At 42.2% G+C, this 16,196-nt stretch overlaps 1 protein-coding gene across 1 annotated transcript; it reads left to right on the top strand.

Annotated features, from left to right (window-relative positions):
• Positions 1-2,024: 2,024 nt before the first annotated feature.
• On the top strand, positions 2,025-15,890 carry rnd3a (Rho family GTPase 3a). Its single transcript, XM_044014304.1, has 5 exons — positions 2,025-2,346; positions 2,447-2,534; positions 10,880-10,989; positions 12,881-13,015; positions 13,877-15,890. Exons 1-5 carry the CDS (start codon positions 2,176-2,178, stop codon positions 14,123-14,125), a joined length of 753 nt encoding a protein of 250 aa, XP_043870239.1. The 5' UTR covers positions 2,025-2,175; the 3' UTR covers positions 14,126-15,890.
• Positions 15,891-16,196: the final 306 nt, after the last annotated feature.

The following is a 16,196-nucleotide window of genomic DNA, read 5'->3' on the forward strand; positions in this document are numbered from 1 at the left end:
CAAACACAAACTGATTTAAATCTGCTTTCATTTCCAGGTCACGGTGACTAAACGTGGGGGAAATCCCTCTGAACGAGCCGAGTGCTAAATGTCACTGCTTCTCTGATTGAATGCACGTTGACACACACACACACACACACACACAGGCCTGCTGGCTCCTCCTCAGACGTAGGTCAGGTTCTTGCATTAGTCATTCTGCTGCATGAGAAATTCTGATGTATTTTGATGGTGCAATGATGTTTTCTTTTTTTTTGAATGTTGAGGAATGTGCAGTGGATCAGTGGAAAGTCCAGCGTTGCTGCTCTGAGGTGTTTTCACTCATTCATCTGCTGCTGATTTCATGTTTCCACTGAAAAACACAGACCAAGGTTGTCCCGCATTCACCCGCCTCACAGAGGTTTGACTCTTTTATTACGGATTCTTAAAGTGATAGTCCAGGTTATTTGACAGACACACACACACACACACACACACACACACACACACACACACACACAAAGACGCACCAGATAAAATCAGTTTAAGTCTTTAAATCTGAGATATCTCTCCCACACCAAAGCCCATAGAGAAAATCATCGATTTTAACATCTCAGCACACAGGAGTTGTTGATCCACTGCTGCCTCCATCACTACGTTCAAATTTCTTATTTTATGAGTTCGACAATTAAAATCCTTCATTTAAATTTATATCAGTGACACAAAGTGACCACACGAGGCAGCAGTAGAGCAGCAGCTCATGTGTCCCTGCAAGCTAAAATCAGTGATTTTCTCTATGGGCTTTGGTGTGGGAGAGTGAGTGGTTTACAAACGTGAGTTTCCTGTTGGAAAAGTGTGTCTAACTGTGAGATAAAGACGTGAACATGTTCTTAAGACATCACAGAGTTAAGCTGATAAATGATGTTGTAAAGAGGCTAAAACCTGTGATGTAAATAGGTGAGTGTTGTGTTTCTGCAGGATGACAATCTGCACACTTTGGCCTAAATGTGGCTGCAGCTGATGGAGAATGGTGTGACTGCAGGCTGCAGCAGAGACACTGAGGCATTCTGGGTAAAATATAATCAAGGTCTCCTGTGCTGGGACATAATTATGATAATAACGATGATTATTTGTGATAAAAATGACACGGAACAGACAGGTAGGCGCTTCTTTCTTTGTGTGGAACAGAATGTAAATGAGGTCAGAGACAAATGAGCCAACAGCAGAGTGATGGTGTCCCTCGCTTCTCACACGACAGACGGGCCTGCGCACACACACACACACACACACACACACACACACACACACACAGCCTGCAGGGTGGAGCTGTCTCTCAGTGGTCACAGCGTTGCCAGATAACACTCAGACTCCAGTCACTGCTGATGCTCAACACTGTTGTCTTCTCTCTCTGGTTTTTGGAGAAATTAGCTGTGAAATAGCCTGGAGGAGGAGGAGGAGGACTACTGATGCTTCTTCATCCTTCATCTGTGAAGACATGAGGGGAAGAGATGAAGATGGATAGTAGATAAAAAAAAGAGAAAGTGCTGCTTTCAAATCATAATTTACTCTCGTGATCATCTGCTTGTGTTGTCATTATTATTATGGACTTTATTAAGTCTATGATCATTTGTCCATGACACAGTTTCTATCAAACACTGACATGCTTTTTATTTAGTTACAGACCTGTTTAAGACAAGCAACTAACATTAACATTGATGATTACTTTAACTATGAGTTTTATATATATATCTATACATACATATATATATCATACTTTATAAAATAATATAACATAACATAATATTTTATAAATAATATAATATAACATAGTATTTTATAAATAATATAATATAACATAGTATTTTATAAAATAATATAACATAGTATTTTATAAATAATATAACAACAGTATTTTATAAAATAACATAACAGTATTTTGTGTTTGGTCCACAGGGGGTCGCTGTGGTGCAGCCCTGTGAGTGTGTACGGCAGCAGCCTCGCTCTGTGATTGGCTGTTTCCTCGTGATGAAAAGCAGCAGACGCTCGTTTCGCCGGCTCACATCAGAGGAGGACACAGCGAGGACAGAGCGCACGAGGACGGACACGCGGAGACACACAGAGGGAGGGACCGTCCGTCCACGCAGAGACACGCACAGAGTGGATTAACTGGTGTTCTTATTGATTCTGAGTGGTTGATAAATGAAGGAGAGACGCTCCGCTTCTGCCGCCGCCGCCGCCGCCTCCTCCTCCTCCTCCTCCTCCTCCATGGATCCCGGGGAGAGCGTGAAGTGTAAGATCGTGGTGGTGGGAGACAGTCAGTGCGGGAAAACCGCGCTGCTTCACGTGTTCGCCAAGGACTGCTTCCCCGAGGTGAGACACGCTCACTACCGATCACCGGTCACTCATCGATAACTCATCAATACACTACATTTCCCATAATGCCCCCTGTCTCACTGCTTGTCCCCCGCAGAGCTATGTCCCCACGGTGTTTGAAAACTACACGGCCAGTTTTGAGATTGACACGCAGCGGATCGAGCTCAGTCTGTGGGACACTTCAGGTAAATCTGTCTGTCTGTCTCTGTCCTGTCATGTCTGTCCACTATGGACACAAGAACCACACCGAGGTCACATGGACTGATGGTCTGCACTGGTTAAAGGGACAGTTCAGGTTTTCTCTCCAAAACCAAACTCCATAAAGAAGCTCACATGGACACAGGAGCTGCTGGTCCTCTGCTGCCCCCTGTGGTCACTTTGTGTCACTGAGGTGAATCTGAGCGAAGGATTTTAAAATAACACCTTTGAACTCAGTGATGGAGGCAGCAGTGGATCAACAACTCCTGTGTGCTGTGATGTTAAAATCACTGATTCTCTCTGTGGGCTTTGGTGTGGGAGAGAAACTTGAGTTTCCTGTTGGAAAAGTGTGTCTCACAGTGAGACAAAGACGTGAACGTGTTCTTAAGACATCACAGAGTTAAACTGATGTTGATTTCATTTGATAAATTATGTTGTAAAGAGGCTAAAACCTGTTTTTGCCTGTGTAAAATTACAGTTTGTAAACCACTCACTCTCCCACACCAAAGCCCATAGAGAAAAGCAGTGATTTTAGCTCACAGGGACACAGGAGCTGCTGGTCCACTGCTGCCCCGTGTGGTCACTTTGTGTCACTGAGGTGAATCTGAATGAAGGATTTTAAATGCCGAATTTTACAAAAGACAACAACAACTCCTGTGTGCTGTGATGTTAAAGTGTTTCTCTATGGACTTTGGTGTGGGAGAGTGAGTGGTTTATAAACTTGAGTTTCCTGTTGGAAAAGTGTGTCTCACAGTGAGATGAAGACGTGCTAAGATGTCGTAGACTTAATCTGACATAGATTTCATGCCGAATTCTGTCCTCATGTAAACACAATTGGGGGGAAAAACCCTGAACTGTCCCTTTTAATTAATAATCCTTGAGCTGTTTTTTTTAATCAATAAACCTGGTTAATCCAGAGCGCGCTCACGCTTTCACCCTCATGGAATGTTTGGAGGATTTCACTGTGCTGCAGACATGGGGAGGCGGAGCTAATGCTGGTGTCTGAATGTCGTCCACATCTGGACAACATCCTCCACCATCTCTGAGAAAGTTTCAGAAAGTTTGGTTGTGCAACAACACGCTCACATTTTTATCACTCGCTGCTTTAGACATTGGGTCCCAAACCAGCTGCTGCGTGTGTGTGTGTGTGCGTGTGCGTGTGCGTGTGTGTGTGTGTGTGTGTGTGTGTGTGTGTGTGTGTGTGTGTGTGTGTGTGTGCGTGTGTGTAAACAAACCCGTTTCCCATCCGTCAGTGTCTGAGCAGTGAATGGCACAGCAGTCAGGCGTGAGTGAGACGTGTGTGTGTGTGTGTGTGGTGGGCGGGGACAAGTCGACAGCCAGCTGTTGCTGCTCTCTGGCCTTGAATTCCTGAGTGATGTTGGAAGTTTGGAAGTTTCTCTAAATCTTCACCACAAGTTTAACACAAAAATACCTGAACTGTCCCTTTTTTAAAAGGTGACTTAAGTGTGGTTGTGTGTCAGGGATGAGCTTCATGCACCATGACCTGCTGAAGACTCTGTGTTTGCTGCTTTATCAAACCACTCTCCCACACCAAAGCCCATAGAGAAAACCAGTGATTTAGCCTCACACACACACACACACACACACACACACAGGAGTTGTTGATCCACGTCTGCCTCCTTCACTTAATCCAAATGTCTTATTTTGCAAAATTCAGCATTTGAAAATCCAAGTTTGGATTAACACCAGTGACACAAAGTGACCACACGAGGCAGCAGTAGACCAGCAGCTCCTGTGTCCCCGTGAGCTAAAATCGATGTTTTCCTGTATGAGGTTTGGTGTGGGAGAGTGAGTGGGTTACACACTATAGATGAATGTTTGATTACAAAACAAAAGCACTAGCACATAACTCTCATTTATACACTCAGAAACACAACAGGCAGGGAGGTCACATGTCACATTCCTCTGTGTGTGTGTGTGTGTGTGTGTGTGTGTGTGTGTGTGTCGTTAGGTGGAAAGTGTTAGAAATGAAAGTGAGGCAGAATGAGAATTTCTGTTTTATTGCACAGTGTTGGCCTGCAGCCATCTTTCTGCTTCATGAAATAGCGAGGGTGGGGGTGGGGCCTTCTATTAGATCAGTGGGTCTGAGGTGGAGCCAAGTGTGCACACACACACACACACACACACACACACACACACACACACACACACACACACAATCTTGAATCCTAACCCCACCCTGACACACACGGATACACCCAGTGACTGATTCAGCTCGACCAGTCCCCCACTGACCTTATCTGAGGTGTGTGTGTGGAGATGAAGACACACACACACCTCAATACATTGTGGTGGTCTTTTGTTCCTCTTAATGACAGCGTGTGTGTGTGTGTGTGTGTGTGTGTGTGTGTGTGTGTGTGTGTGTGTGTGTGTGGGGTCATTAAGGTAAACGGCTGCCTCCTCTTGTCCGTTTGTCGTGATGCGTTTACTTCCCAGCCTCGGTGTGGGACGCCACGGCCTTTGATGCTCCTCACCTCTGTCAGCTGTGGAGGAAGTGGTTTGTGTGTTTGTGTTTGAGGTGTTAGTCAAACAGGACGGCAATCAGCAGCAGCAGCAGCAGCAGCAGCAGCCTCAGGCCTGCTCTCATAGTCCACACTGAAATGAGATAAATGCATGTGTCCACAGCTAAAGGCTATTTTCATTCGACTGACAATTTATATTTAAATTTCACAATGACTAAAATGTTCACAACAGCCCAAGTCTAAATGTATTCTATGAGTTAAATATCTGCGTTCACTCACTCGTGGTTAACTTTGCTTTTTTGTGCACCAGTTTTTGATTTTGAAGCAACTGATGGTTCTTCTAAAGTGTCCCAACATCAAAACAATCCACTGAAATCACTAAAAGATTATAAGCACATGCTCAAAGACATGCTTATTAGGTTAAAACATGCTTAAATATGTAAAGACATGCTAAAAGAAATGTCTTTTTAATGATATTCTTAAAGTTGTTGAAGGACATTGGATGATAAAAGTTATTCATCACATGCTAAAAGTTGTGAAACATTTGCTCATTTGTGTTTTTCTTAATAAAATAGTGTAGTTTAATGTGGTAGTCCCAGTGTAGCAGCCTTTAAAACCAGGAGAAGTCACCACTGATGTTTTTTATCATCATATCTCCACTCATGTCACCGTTTATACATAAAACCTCTAATATTGTAATAATGTCTGAGGTTTAGATGTCACATGTCAGTGTGTGTGTGTGTGTGTGTGTGTGTGCAGCAGGAGACACCCCGGTAACCACGGAAACCGCAGATGATAATGGCTCAGGTTACATCAGTGCAAGTGTGTGAGTGTTTCTTTTATAGAGAGAGAGAGACGAGTGTGTGTGCTGTTTCTACAGGTGTCTCACACACACACACACACACACACACACGCTCAGCTATGTGAGCTATGCAGTAACTGTGCAGACAGACCTGTTGCTCTCGGCTGCAGCTGCTCCTCAGGACTTCATGTCCTCGACTCAGATACAGGTTTAAAAAATAATAATAATGATAAATATAGATTTTTATTTTTTTAAAGTCAAAGTGGAAAATCTTTAACATCCCTGAGTGGAATTTCCTTTTAGAGAGAGAGTGAGGAAGTCAGGAAACATCTGTGAATTATAATAATCTCTCACACACACACACACACACACACACAGTGAAGGAGAAGAGGAAGAACATGTGTTCAGACGTCTTAAGAGTCTTTTCTCCGGTTGTTTTGTTTCCTTTGATCGCATCAATGATCTCAATCATCATGTTAAAAGTGTTATTTGTTACATTAGAACACGGATGGAAACATTATAAATGACAATGAAACACTTTTCTTCTTTGTGTGTGTGACGTAACATTTTTGTTACACAACATTTAATGTTTCCAGTAACATTTCTTTTTAAAAAGGTCACATCAGCAGTATTTGATCATGTTTTTACATTAGTAATGTGATTTTTGTACAATGTCACCTTAACACTTGTTTCTGGAATAGTAAGATGTTGTTGTTGTTGTTGTTGTTGTTTTTTAGTCAGATTAATGATATCTTTGTATGTTCTCAGTAACATATTTTTGCTGCATGTGACAGGAATAATGTTTCCAGTCACATGACGACATCTTTATAAGGTATTTGATCCCATTTTTGATGATGTTAATGACAATTACAGTAACATTAGGAGCAGAAGTGAAGAACATTGTGAACGCTCTGCGCTCTTATGTTGAGAATCTCAAATAGATTTATGATAAAAAGCATATTTTCAGAATGATTAAAGATGTTTTTAGTCATTAAAACACACGTCATGATGTTTGAATGTGAATATTTTCTGGTTTCTTTGCTCCATAAAACAAAAAGAAATGTGTTTGTGGACAAAAACAAGACTTTTTTCAGATTTAATTAAGAAAAGAATCAATTATTGCAACGATCTGTAGTTGCAGCCGTAGTTCATTGTGACCGGAAGTTTAAATATGTTCCCGTGCAGATTGTGTTTAAAGGACAGAGAGGGGAGGACGGGGTGTGTGCGCGTCGTCTTTCCACATTTAGAGATCCTGTGGGAGAACAATGACACCAGCTAATTAGACCACAGTCACCGTGTGTGTGTGTGTGTGTGTGTGTGGGATTTCCTCTTATCTCACCAGCTGACAGGAAGATGACCTCAAAGCAGAGCAGGGTTTGGCCTCTGCTGGAAACGGCACACAAGAAAAGAACAGTGTGGTTTTCCTCTCCTCAACATGCCACACACACACACACACACACACACACACCATCAGGTACATTAACGACAAACGTCACACGCTGCAGCCACAGACACGTCTCTCCCCCTCTCTCCCTCCCTCCCCCTGTCTGTCTGGTGGTGTTGGTGGTAATAAGAATAAGAAATGCTTGTAAAAAGGCGCCGTTCATCCTTTCATTTGAAGAGTTCCACTTTCCCAGCGATTGGTTCCAGGAAAGTCAGACTTCAAACAGCGTGATGTGGTTGTGATTGATTGCCGTGAAAAGTGTCAGATTAAATTCCCGTGTGGACGCCGACCGCCGCGTTCCCGCTCCTCGCCTCGTGTGCACTGTGAGTTTTATTTTGGCGCCTTGTGCAGAAGATTCTCAGGGAGGGATTAGAAAAGCAGCAACAAAGGCGTGTTTTGTCATCTGAAACACTTTTTGTTTTGATGGTTATTCAAACTTCACGTTGTTTTACAGTTTGTGCAGAAGGTAGCGCTTAATAAGACTGGATGTCTGACATGTATTATGTTTCAACCACGATGAAAACATGAAAAAATACCCTGTCACTGCAACGTCTGCACGACTTTAATAGTTAGTGTTGGCATAACAGCATTTCTCTTTTTACAAGCAGTAAAACATAACTAACCTGAGCAACTTCATCTCATTTATATTCAAGACAGCTGCTGAAACGTGTCATTCCACTTTTAAATGTTGTATTATTCAGTCTACATAATGTGACTCAGCATAATGTGACTCAGCAGTTCCGTATGCAGTGGACGTCTGACCTGTATTATGTTTTAGACGCAGTCCAAACATGAAATAAAAGGTTTACTAGAGTTAGCATAGCAACATTTTAGAAGCAGTAAAACACAGCTAACCTACCGAAATAACATAGGTTTTAGCTTAGTGTTCATCTCATGTTTACCAATCCCATATTTAATAGTTACTAACTTAACTAGTTAACTACATAGTCACCATTGAGCTTTTTCTTCTTTTCTTTTTTTTACTATTTCATAATAATTCAGGGAGCTAGCCAAACTACAAAATGGAAGTATTGCTAGCATGTTAACTTATTTACACATCAGCTAAGTCTGTCTTTTGTCAGACACATGAATGATTGTGTTCTGTTGTTATTGTTATTGAAATGAGGACAGTTAACCTGGTGCTATAACATAGCTTTTAGCAAACGCTAGCTTGCATTGAGTAGTCTGGTGTGACTCAGCAGTTGTTTTACGTCGTCACTGTAATTCATTGACAAAGTGATTTTCACGTAAAGCTACAGAACAACAGCTCTGGTTTGTGATGAAGAGGAAAACAATGCAAACAACAAACCTGTTTATTAATGGGTCTAATGTTCCAAACTGTTGATTTGTGATTGTTATATGACAATTATTAAAAAGGAGAGAAGGCCGTTCTCCAGGAATGAACTGGTTATTGATAGAGCGGCAAGGTGTATGGGTAAGGTGTACCCTAACCCAGTTTAGTGGTGGATTTATTGAACTGTGGTTCTATAATAAAGATAAAAGTAGCAATCAGTACAGAACACCATGCATATTATAACCCTAGATATAAAGGACTGTATTCAGTCATCAACAACACCACAAACATACATTGTACACAATGACCTCACACGAGGCACAAAGCAAGACTTTCTCTAAGGAGACAACTTTTTAAAGCTTTTTTGTACTTTTACTACTTTAATCCATTTCCTACGAGTGTCCTGGTTGCAGTGGGGGCTGGGTACGTTGCTCCGGGGGAACCCTGACCCTTGACCTTGACCTTGACCATGGGCCCAGAACCCTGTGTGTTAGTGTGTGTGTGTGTGTGTGTGTGTGTGAGGTTTGACCTCATGACCTTCAGAATATGACACTTATCACATGTTATTTAAAACATTCACACATCAAATCTAAAGTGAAACAAAGAAACGTCTTAAGTGAAACGTCTGTGGCCCCCGACCCTGTGTTTGGGAACCACTGAGCTCACACGCGTGGAATATATGACGGGCGTCAACGTAGAGCCGGTTCATAATGTCAAGACTGGTTGTGTATACACACACACACACACACACACAAGCATGCATCAGTCAGTGTCATGCTTTGTTGTGCGAGGTCCAGGCCTGGCAGGAAGTGAAGTGTGGATTGTGTAAACGGCGTTGTCTCCCAACCAGACTGTTTAGATTAGGAACACGAGAGGCCTGTGTGTGTGTGTGTGACCGTGCATTCCTGACTTGTCTCTACACTGGTGTGTGTGTGTGTGCAAGGTGTGTGTGTGTTAGAAACGACCTCCGGGCGTTTGGTTACCAAAAACAGAATTCTCCACATTCTTGGCAGCTGCTTGTGTGTGTGTGTGTGTGTGTGTGTGTGTGTGTGTGTGTGTGTGTGTGTGTGTGTGTGTGTGTGTGTGTGGTCAGCTCTTTGCTTCTCATGTGATCTTGACTCACCTTGACAGGAGGACGCCGCCCTCCTCTTCCTCTTCCTCCTCCTCCTCCCTGCAGTCTGGATGGGAGAAGGGCGTCTCCCTCACACATGGTCTTAATTTTTGCAGAGTCTTGCGATGTCGTCGTCGTCAGCACATTTATTGTGTGTGTGTGTGTGTGTGTCCGCCTCGTTGCTATGGATTATTCCTGCCGTTGTACGAGAACAACTGTCACAAACACTTCAGACGTTCTTGATTTCTTCATAGATGTGGTTTTGGTTTTGTGGCGCTCCAGTTTTTCCCGAGTGTTCGTGTTAAAACATGGAGTCACTGGCTTTGTTTTCTTTGTGATTCATTATTTAGCAGAAATTTAAGTCTTGACGACTGATTTTCAAGTCTCCGTGACGACTTCTCCTGCTTTTAAAGGCTGTCGCGTTGATCATTGTCATAGTTTTATACAGGGAATCAACAAAGAAAGGCCTAGCTATTTGTGTTGTAGCAGAATTGGATCATATTTATCGTCAATAATACACAAAATATCCTTCATGTAACATTAAAAATATAGCAGGTATTACATAGCATGCGATACAGTTCATAAACAGTGGGTTACATTGTTTACAGCGTACAGCGTACTATTATTATCACTCTTACATAAAACTCCAAATATCCAGATATTATTTATAAGGCATAAGAAATATGAATGTGATTTATATCCTTGTTTATGTTGACATTGAATGACAGTAAAACCCCAGAACAGGTTTCCTGGAAGTGAAGCTTCTCTGTGTGTCTGATGACCCTTAAATCACTCAGTCAATCAGCACTGTGTGTGTGTGTGTGTGTGTGTGTGTGTGTGTGTGTGTGTGTGTGTGTGTCCTTATGTAACAATGATTTTATGATATTCCATGTTTGAATCCCCAGTTATTATTTTATTGTCCAGTGAACATGACATCATTATGGGTGTTACACACTTTGTCTTTTCTGGCTCTTCTCAGAAGTGTTTCAGTGAATATTAATGTTTGAGCGTGACTGAAATACAACATAATAAATAAATCAATAATCCAACTCCTTATCTTATCTCATCTTAACACGATTTCTGAGTTTTCAGCTTCTTAAATGTGAATATTTTCTTCTTTCTGTCATTTTTCAACTTCTTAAATGAAGTAAGAAAATCCGTAAATGCTTAATTTTGGGTGTTTTTCTGTGTTTTTCAGGGTCTCCGTACTACGATAACGTGAGGCCTCTGTCCTACCCCGACTCTGACGCCGTCCTCATCTGCTTCGACATCAGCCGTCCTGAAACTCTGGACAGCGTGCTGAAGAAGGTTTGCTCACTTGTTTCTTAGAAGACATTTCTAGTCTGTGTGTGTGTGTGTGTGTGTGTGTGTGTGTGAGCAGCCGTGGTTCGATCTTGTGATGTGAACTCTGAGGCGCTGTTTGATAAATGACGAGCACATGTCAGCACCTGATCTGTAGAGTTCACAAACCTCAGTAACTGTTACAAACACACTTGTGCTGAGTCACTCATCACCCACAGCCATTTGGAGCCATTTCAAACGTATCGTTCTACAACTGTGAGAAATATTCTGCCCTCAACATGACTCGGCTAAAATTTAGATTTTGGTGAAAACGGAGGCAAAATAACTTCCACTGAATTACCCCAAACTTGGCGGGAAGATGATACAGACCGAGACAACAGCAACCATGGCCTCAACTCAACAGGAAGTTGGCCATTTGGGAATATTGGCGTCCATTTTTGGCGATTTGCTCTGCTTTACGTTACATTACATTACATGTCATTTAGCAGACGCTTTTATCCAAAGCGACTTACAATAAGTGCATTTAAACATTTGGGTACAAATAAGAGCTAGAAATAAGTAAGAGCTTCAAGTAAGCCAAACTTACGGCTAAAATCAGTTTTTTGTGTGTCATTACAGCTGTGTGCTGTGAAGTGTCCGCATGACGACGTACAAACGTCATCAAGAGTCAAAACTATAAGGAAACACGTGGTTTCCCCCAGGGGCCATTTTTCCTGAGGCCCCGAAATTCCCCTGAAACTTGTCATAAATCCTGGACCACACCTGAGCGTTTGTGGACATGGGGGACTTGTTTAAATATTGACTTAAATGTAACATGAAGTCTTTGACCCTTCATTTCCAACAGGGTTTTAAAACGAGTAAACCGTAATAAGTCGAAGATTTGTGTTCATTTACCTGCAAATAAACACAAACTGCCTCATAATTGCGTCCTCTAGTAACTATTTTAATCCTAAAGAGAAAATGGCTGTCTACCTGTGTTTACCTGTATATAAACACTTTCCTTAATTTTTTAATCCGCAGCCCTAATATTAGTAAAAACATGTGAAACGTCAATAAACCCTGAGAGAAAAAGGTCACCTGACCTTTCCGTACAAAGGTCACCGCTGCCACTTCCTGACGCCCCTCACATGTTGAACCCTGGAAAGGAACTCCAAATAATCCCCACGTTTCCTCCCTGACAACAATAAAAGCTCTGTGATGGATGGTATTTCTCGGGGGATTTAATCCGAGGCTCATGTGCCTCAGGACTGGCAGACCGACCGCGCTCTGGATCAAGTTCATCCACGTCCACACAGGAAGTTTGTTTCCTCGTTTTTTAGAGCAGAACACAGGAACTCGTTTGCTGTTTCAGCTCAGAGCAAACATTCATTTTATCAAACACACACACACACACACACACACACGAGCAGTTCTGTCCTGATATGACCTGTTTCCACAGGTCTTTGGTCTGAGAGTCAATAAACTCACCAAATATCAGCTGGTTCTGTCTTCACTGACTCCAGGGCTTCAATAACCATTATTTTCTGGATTAACCCCATAAAATGTCCAAAAATCTTGAAAAATTGTTCTCAAACCCTGGAAATGATGACGTACTCAGACCCGAAATGATTCAGAATGAACACCAGAAAAATCCCTTCAAACTGATCAAGTAGGCAATTCATTTAGTAATTGATTATAATATGATAGATTTTTGTGAGATTCTTGAGTGTGGAGCCTTCAGATGTTAAGATTTGTGCACATTTTCCAGTTCTTATGTTTCTAATGTTCCTTGAAACGTTAATTATGTCACCAGTGATGCTGCGGTCTCATTGGTCCTTGATGGATAAAGACGACGTGTGTGTGTGTGTGTGTGTGTGTGTGTGTGTGTGTGTGTGTGTGTGTGTGTGTGTGTTCACAGTGGAAAGGTGAGATCCAGGAGTTTTGTCCCAGCACTAAGATGCTGTTGGTCGGCTGTAAATCTGACTTGCGCACCGACTTGAACACACTGGTGGAACTTTCTAACCACAGACAGACGCCCGTCTCGTACGACCAGGTGAGATTAAGATGTTCATGACACGTTTGTGGATTTAATCTGTGAAAAACTGCTTTAATAGACTCTGTGAAATCTGTTTTATTTACATTAAGTGCTTTTAAACCTCACCAGAGACGCCACAATACGATATTATCACAGAATCTTTAGTCACGATACGATATTATCACAGAATCTTTAGTCACGATACGATATTATCACAGAATCTTTAGTCACGATCACGATATTATCACAGAATCTTTAGTCGCGAATCGATATTATCACGAATCTTTAGTCCGTCGATCGCGATAGATATTATCACAGAATCTTTAGTCGCGTCACGATATTATCACAGAATCTTTAGTCGCGATGCGATATTATCACAGAGATCGGCGATCGCGATATTATCTAAGAATCTTTATATCGAGAAAATCTTTAGTCGCGATCGATATTAGTCACATGAATCTTTCACATATCACGATATTATCCGCGAAATCTTTAGTCGCGATACGATATTATCACAGAATCTTTAGTCGCGATCACGATCATTAAAGAATTTTAGTCTACGATATTATCACAGAATCTTTAGTCACGATGCGATATTATCGCAGAATCTTTAGATCACGATATTACAATCACGATATTATCCACGAAATCTTTAGTCGCGATGCGATATTATCACAGAATCTTTAGTCTGTCTCGATATTATCACAGAATCTTTAGTCACAATACGATATTATCACAGAATCTTTAGTCACAATACGATATTATCACGAAATCGACCAGCAATATTTACGTGTCATGTGAATCACGCCGCCTGACATAAAGCCACGTGTAAGAACCTTTCCTGTGGCGTTGACCCCGTGTGACCTCCTGCCTCCTCAGGGTTCCAGCATGGCCAAGCAGATCTCGGCGCCGTACATCGAGTGCTCGGCTCAGCAGTCGGAGAACAGCGTCAGAGACATTTTCCACGTGGCCACGCTGGCCTGCATCAACAAGAACCACAAAAATGTCAAGCGCAGTAAGACCACGCGCACCAACAAGAGGATCTCACACATGCCCGGGCGGCCCGACCTAGCCGCCGTGGCCTCGGACCTGCGCAAGGACAAAGCCAAGAGTTGCTGTGTCATGTGACTAATCAGACTGCAGAGGAGGAGGACGAGGAGGACGAGGAGGAGGAGGATGGAGCACGGTGACGGCAGGAAACCATGGGGCGGCGCTCTTTCCTGCATGCTCAAGGCCCTGTGTTTGTGTGGAAAGGGCTTTTGTAAGCTTCACTTCATGTCCGTGTTTCTGGAATACTCCGCAAACAATAAAAACTCAACGCAAAGTAGCATCCCGACCCCCCGCCCCGTCAGAGAGGAAGCTATCTGTCACTGAACTACCTGCCTCCAGGAAGTGACCCACTTCCTGCGGGACAAAGCGGTCGAGGCTTTCCACGCTGAGCAGGACGGAAATGAGCAAACGGGAGTGATGTCATGAGGAGACACTTGTGTTTGTAAAGGAGCTTTTTTTATTTTTTTTTTTCTGAGTGGGAACCAAAGTCTGGGACGAGGACATTCAAAGCCTTAGGGACAAAAAACAGGAGCTGCTTTTGTTCGTGTTGAATCAAAGAGTCTGTGCTCTCTTTCAGGCTGAAACTGGAACACGTCATTGTGCTTTGAACTGATTCACTTCTGCTCCTGTAGTAACTCTCTGTGTGTGTGTGTGTGTGTGTGTGTGTGTGCGTGCACAGTGGAAACCTGATGCTGTGTGTGTGTGTGTGTGTGTGTGTGTCGGTATAATGTGAAGTCGTCGGTGTGTAACTGCATCACTGTTTAATTTTCGCTGATCACACTGAGAGTCTATGAATCCTGTTCATGCTCAAAAACAGTGTTTTTAAAAAGGAGAAAACAGTCAAGTAAAAGAAAAGAGCTGTCACTCACTTTCCCCCGGCACATTCTAACCAGGGTGTGGAAATGGCTGTTAGCTCATCTCTTCATTAAGACTCAGTCACATACGTCACTGCAGTTCAAAGGAAGCGCTTTAAAGTTGTCAACGGCATTTAGAGTGGAAGATGACAAACTATTGAGAGAAAGAGTTGACATTTAATTTGCCGTAAACTACATTCAACAAAACTGAAAGCTGACAACAACTAATGCTGCATTATTTGTCACTGAAGCCACAGAACCACGTGTTGGTTCATAATGGAGGAAAATGTTTGTAGCACTTTGGTGCTTTTGATGCTCACGAGGGACATGAACGCACACTAAAATAGCACAAATGGGATCTCGCGGTGCGTACATTTGGGAGCTCAAAACAAAAGACAGCTAGCTACGTAAACGTATCGCTGTTTTAATAAAACAAAGAGTAAGTGGTTCTTAATTTACGTGAAACACGTTCCACACTATGTAAGTAAAAACCTGCTAGCTTTACTACATTCACAGTAAAGTGGGACTCGAGTAATGCTAACACTTAGCTAGCATGTTCAGCTCCTGACGTAGCTTCATTCCTGAGAACAAAATGGCTGCCTGTTGTTAGCAGTTAGCTTGTTGTTAGCTGCTTTTGTGACTGAGTCTTAACTCAAACTGTTTTTCCTTTCGTTAATCGTTGTTTTTTTTAATTTAAAATATGTTTTAACTTCTATGGTGCAATTACGACGCTGTTCAAATATCAAAGTTATTGATGCACTTTTTTTGAAACGTAACTTCCCCCCGTAGCTTATTCCAATGCCACGTTTGGCCCCAAATGTTTTTTATTTTCTGATTTTCTCCACGTGTCGTTGTCTCTCTAACGTGTACATGATCATGTTTTCTCTTGAATGTCGAGATCGCCTTCACCATGTCTTTGCCAATGTTGTCGCCACAGTATTTATTGAATTTTATTTTCCCCTCTAGAATAAAAACGCAAATGGAAACAAGGACGAGGTCGTTTTGTTGTTTATTGAGACAAAAGAGAGACACACCTGTCCTTCACTGGTCTGTGATTGGACATGATTGAGACAGAGTTTTCTGTGCTCAGTAAGTGGACCTTGAATTCAAATGTGTAAAAAACATAAACGGTGTGTTGAACATTAATATTCTGAAGCTGAAGAGTCTAAGAGTGGAATTTATTAAAAAAAAAAGAAAATATTCTCCAATTCCCATCACAGACGACGAGTCTTTTATAATTGGATTCATTTCTATAAAATGTCGTCGCTGTTGATCTTCACGTATAAAGAACCCAC

The sequence above is a fragment of the Solea senegalensis genome, linkage group LG2, assembly GCF_019176455.1.
Source record: "Solea senegalensis isolate Sse05_10M linkage group LG2, IFAPA_SoseM_1, whole genome shotgun sequence".
Taxonomy (NCBI): domain Eukaryota; kingdom Metazoa; phylum Chordata; class Actinopteri; order Pleuronectiformes; family Soleidae; genus Solea; species Solea senegalensis.

Coding starts and splice junctions, on each gene's coding strand:
- rnd3a (XM_044014304.1), top strand. CDS start 2,176: ATGAAGGAGAGACGCTCCGCTTCTGCCGCCGCCGCCGCCGCCTCCTCC. Junction 2,347..2,446: donor CCAAGGACTGCTTCCCCGAG/GTGAGACACGCT, acceptor TGTCCCCCGCAG/AGCTATGTCCCCACGGTGTT. Junction 13,016..13,876: donor CGCCCGTCTCGTACGACCAG/GTGAGATTAAGA, acceptor CTGCCTCCTCAG/GGTTCCAGCATGGCCAAGCA.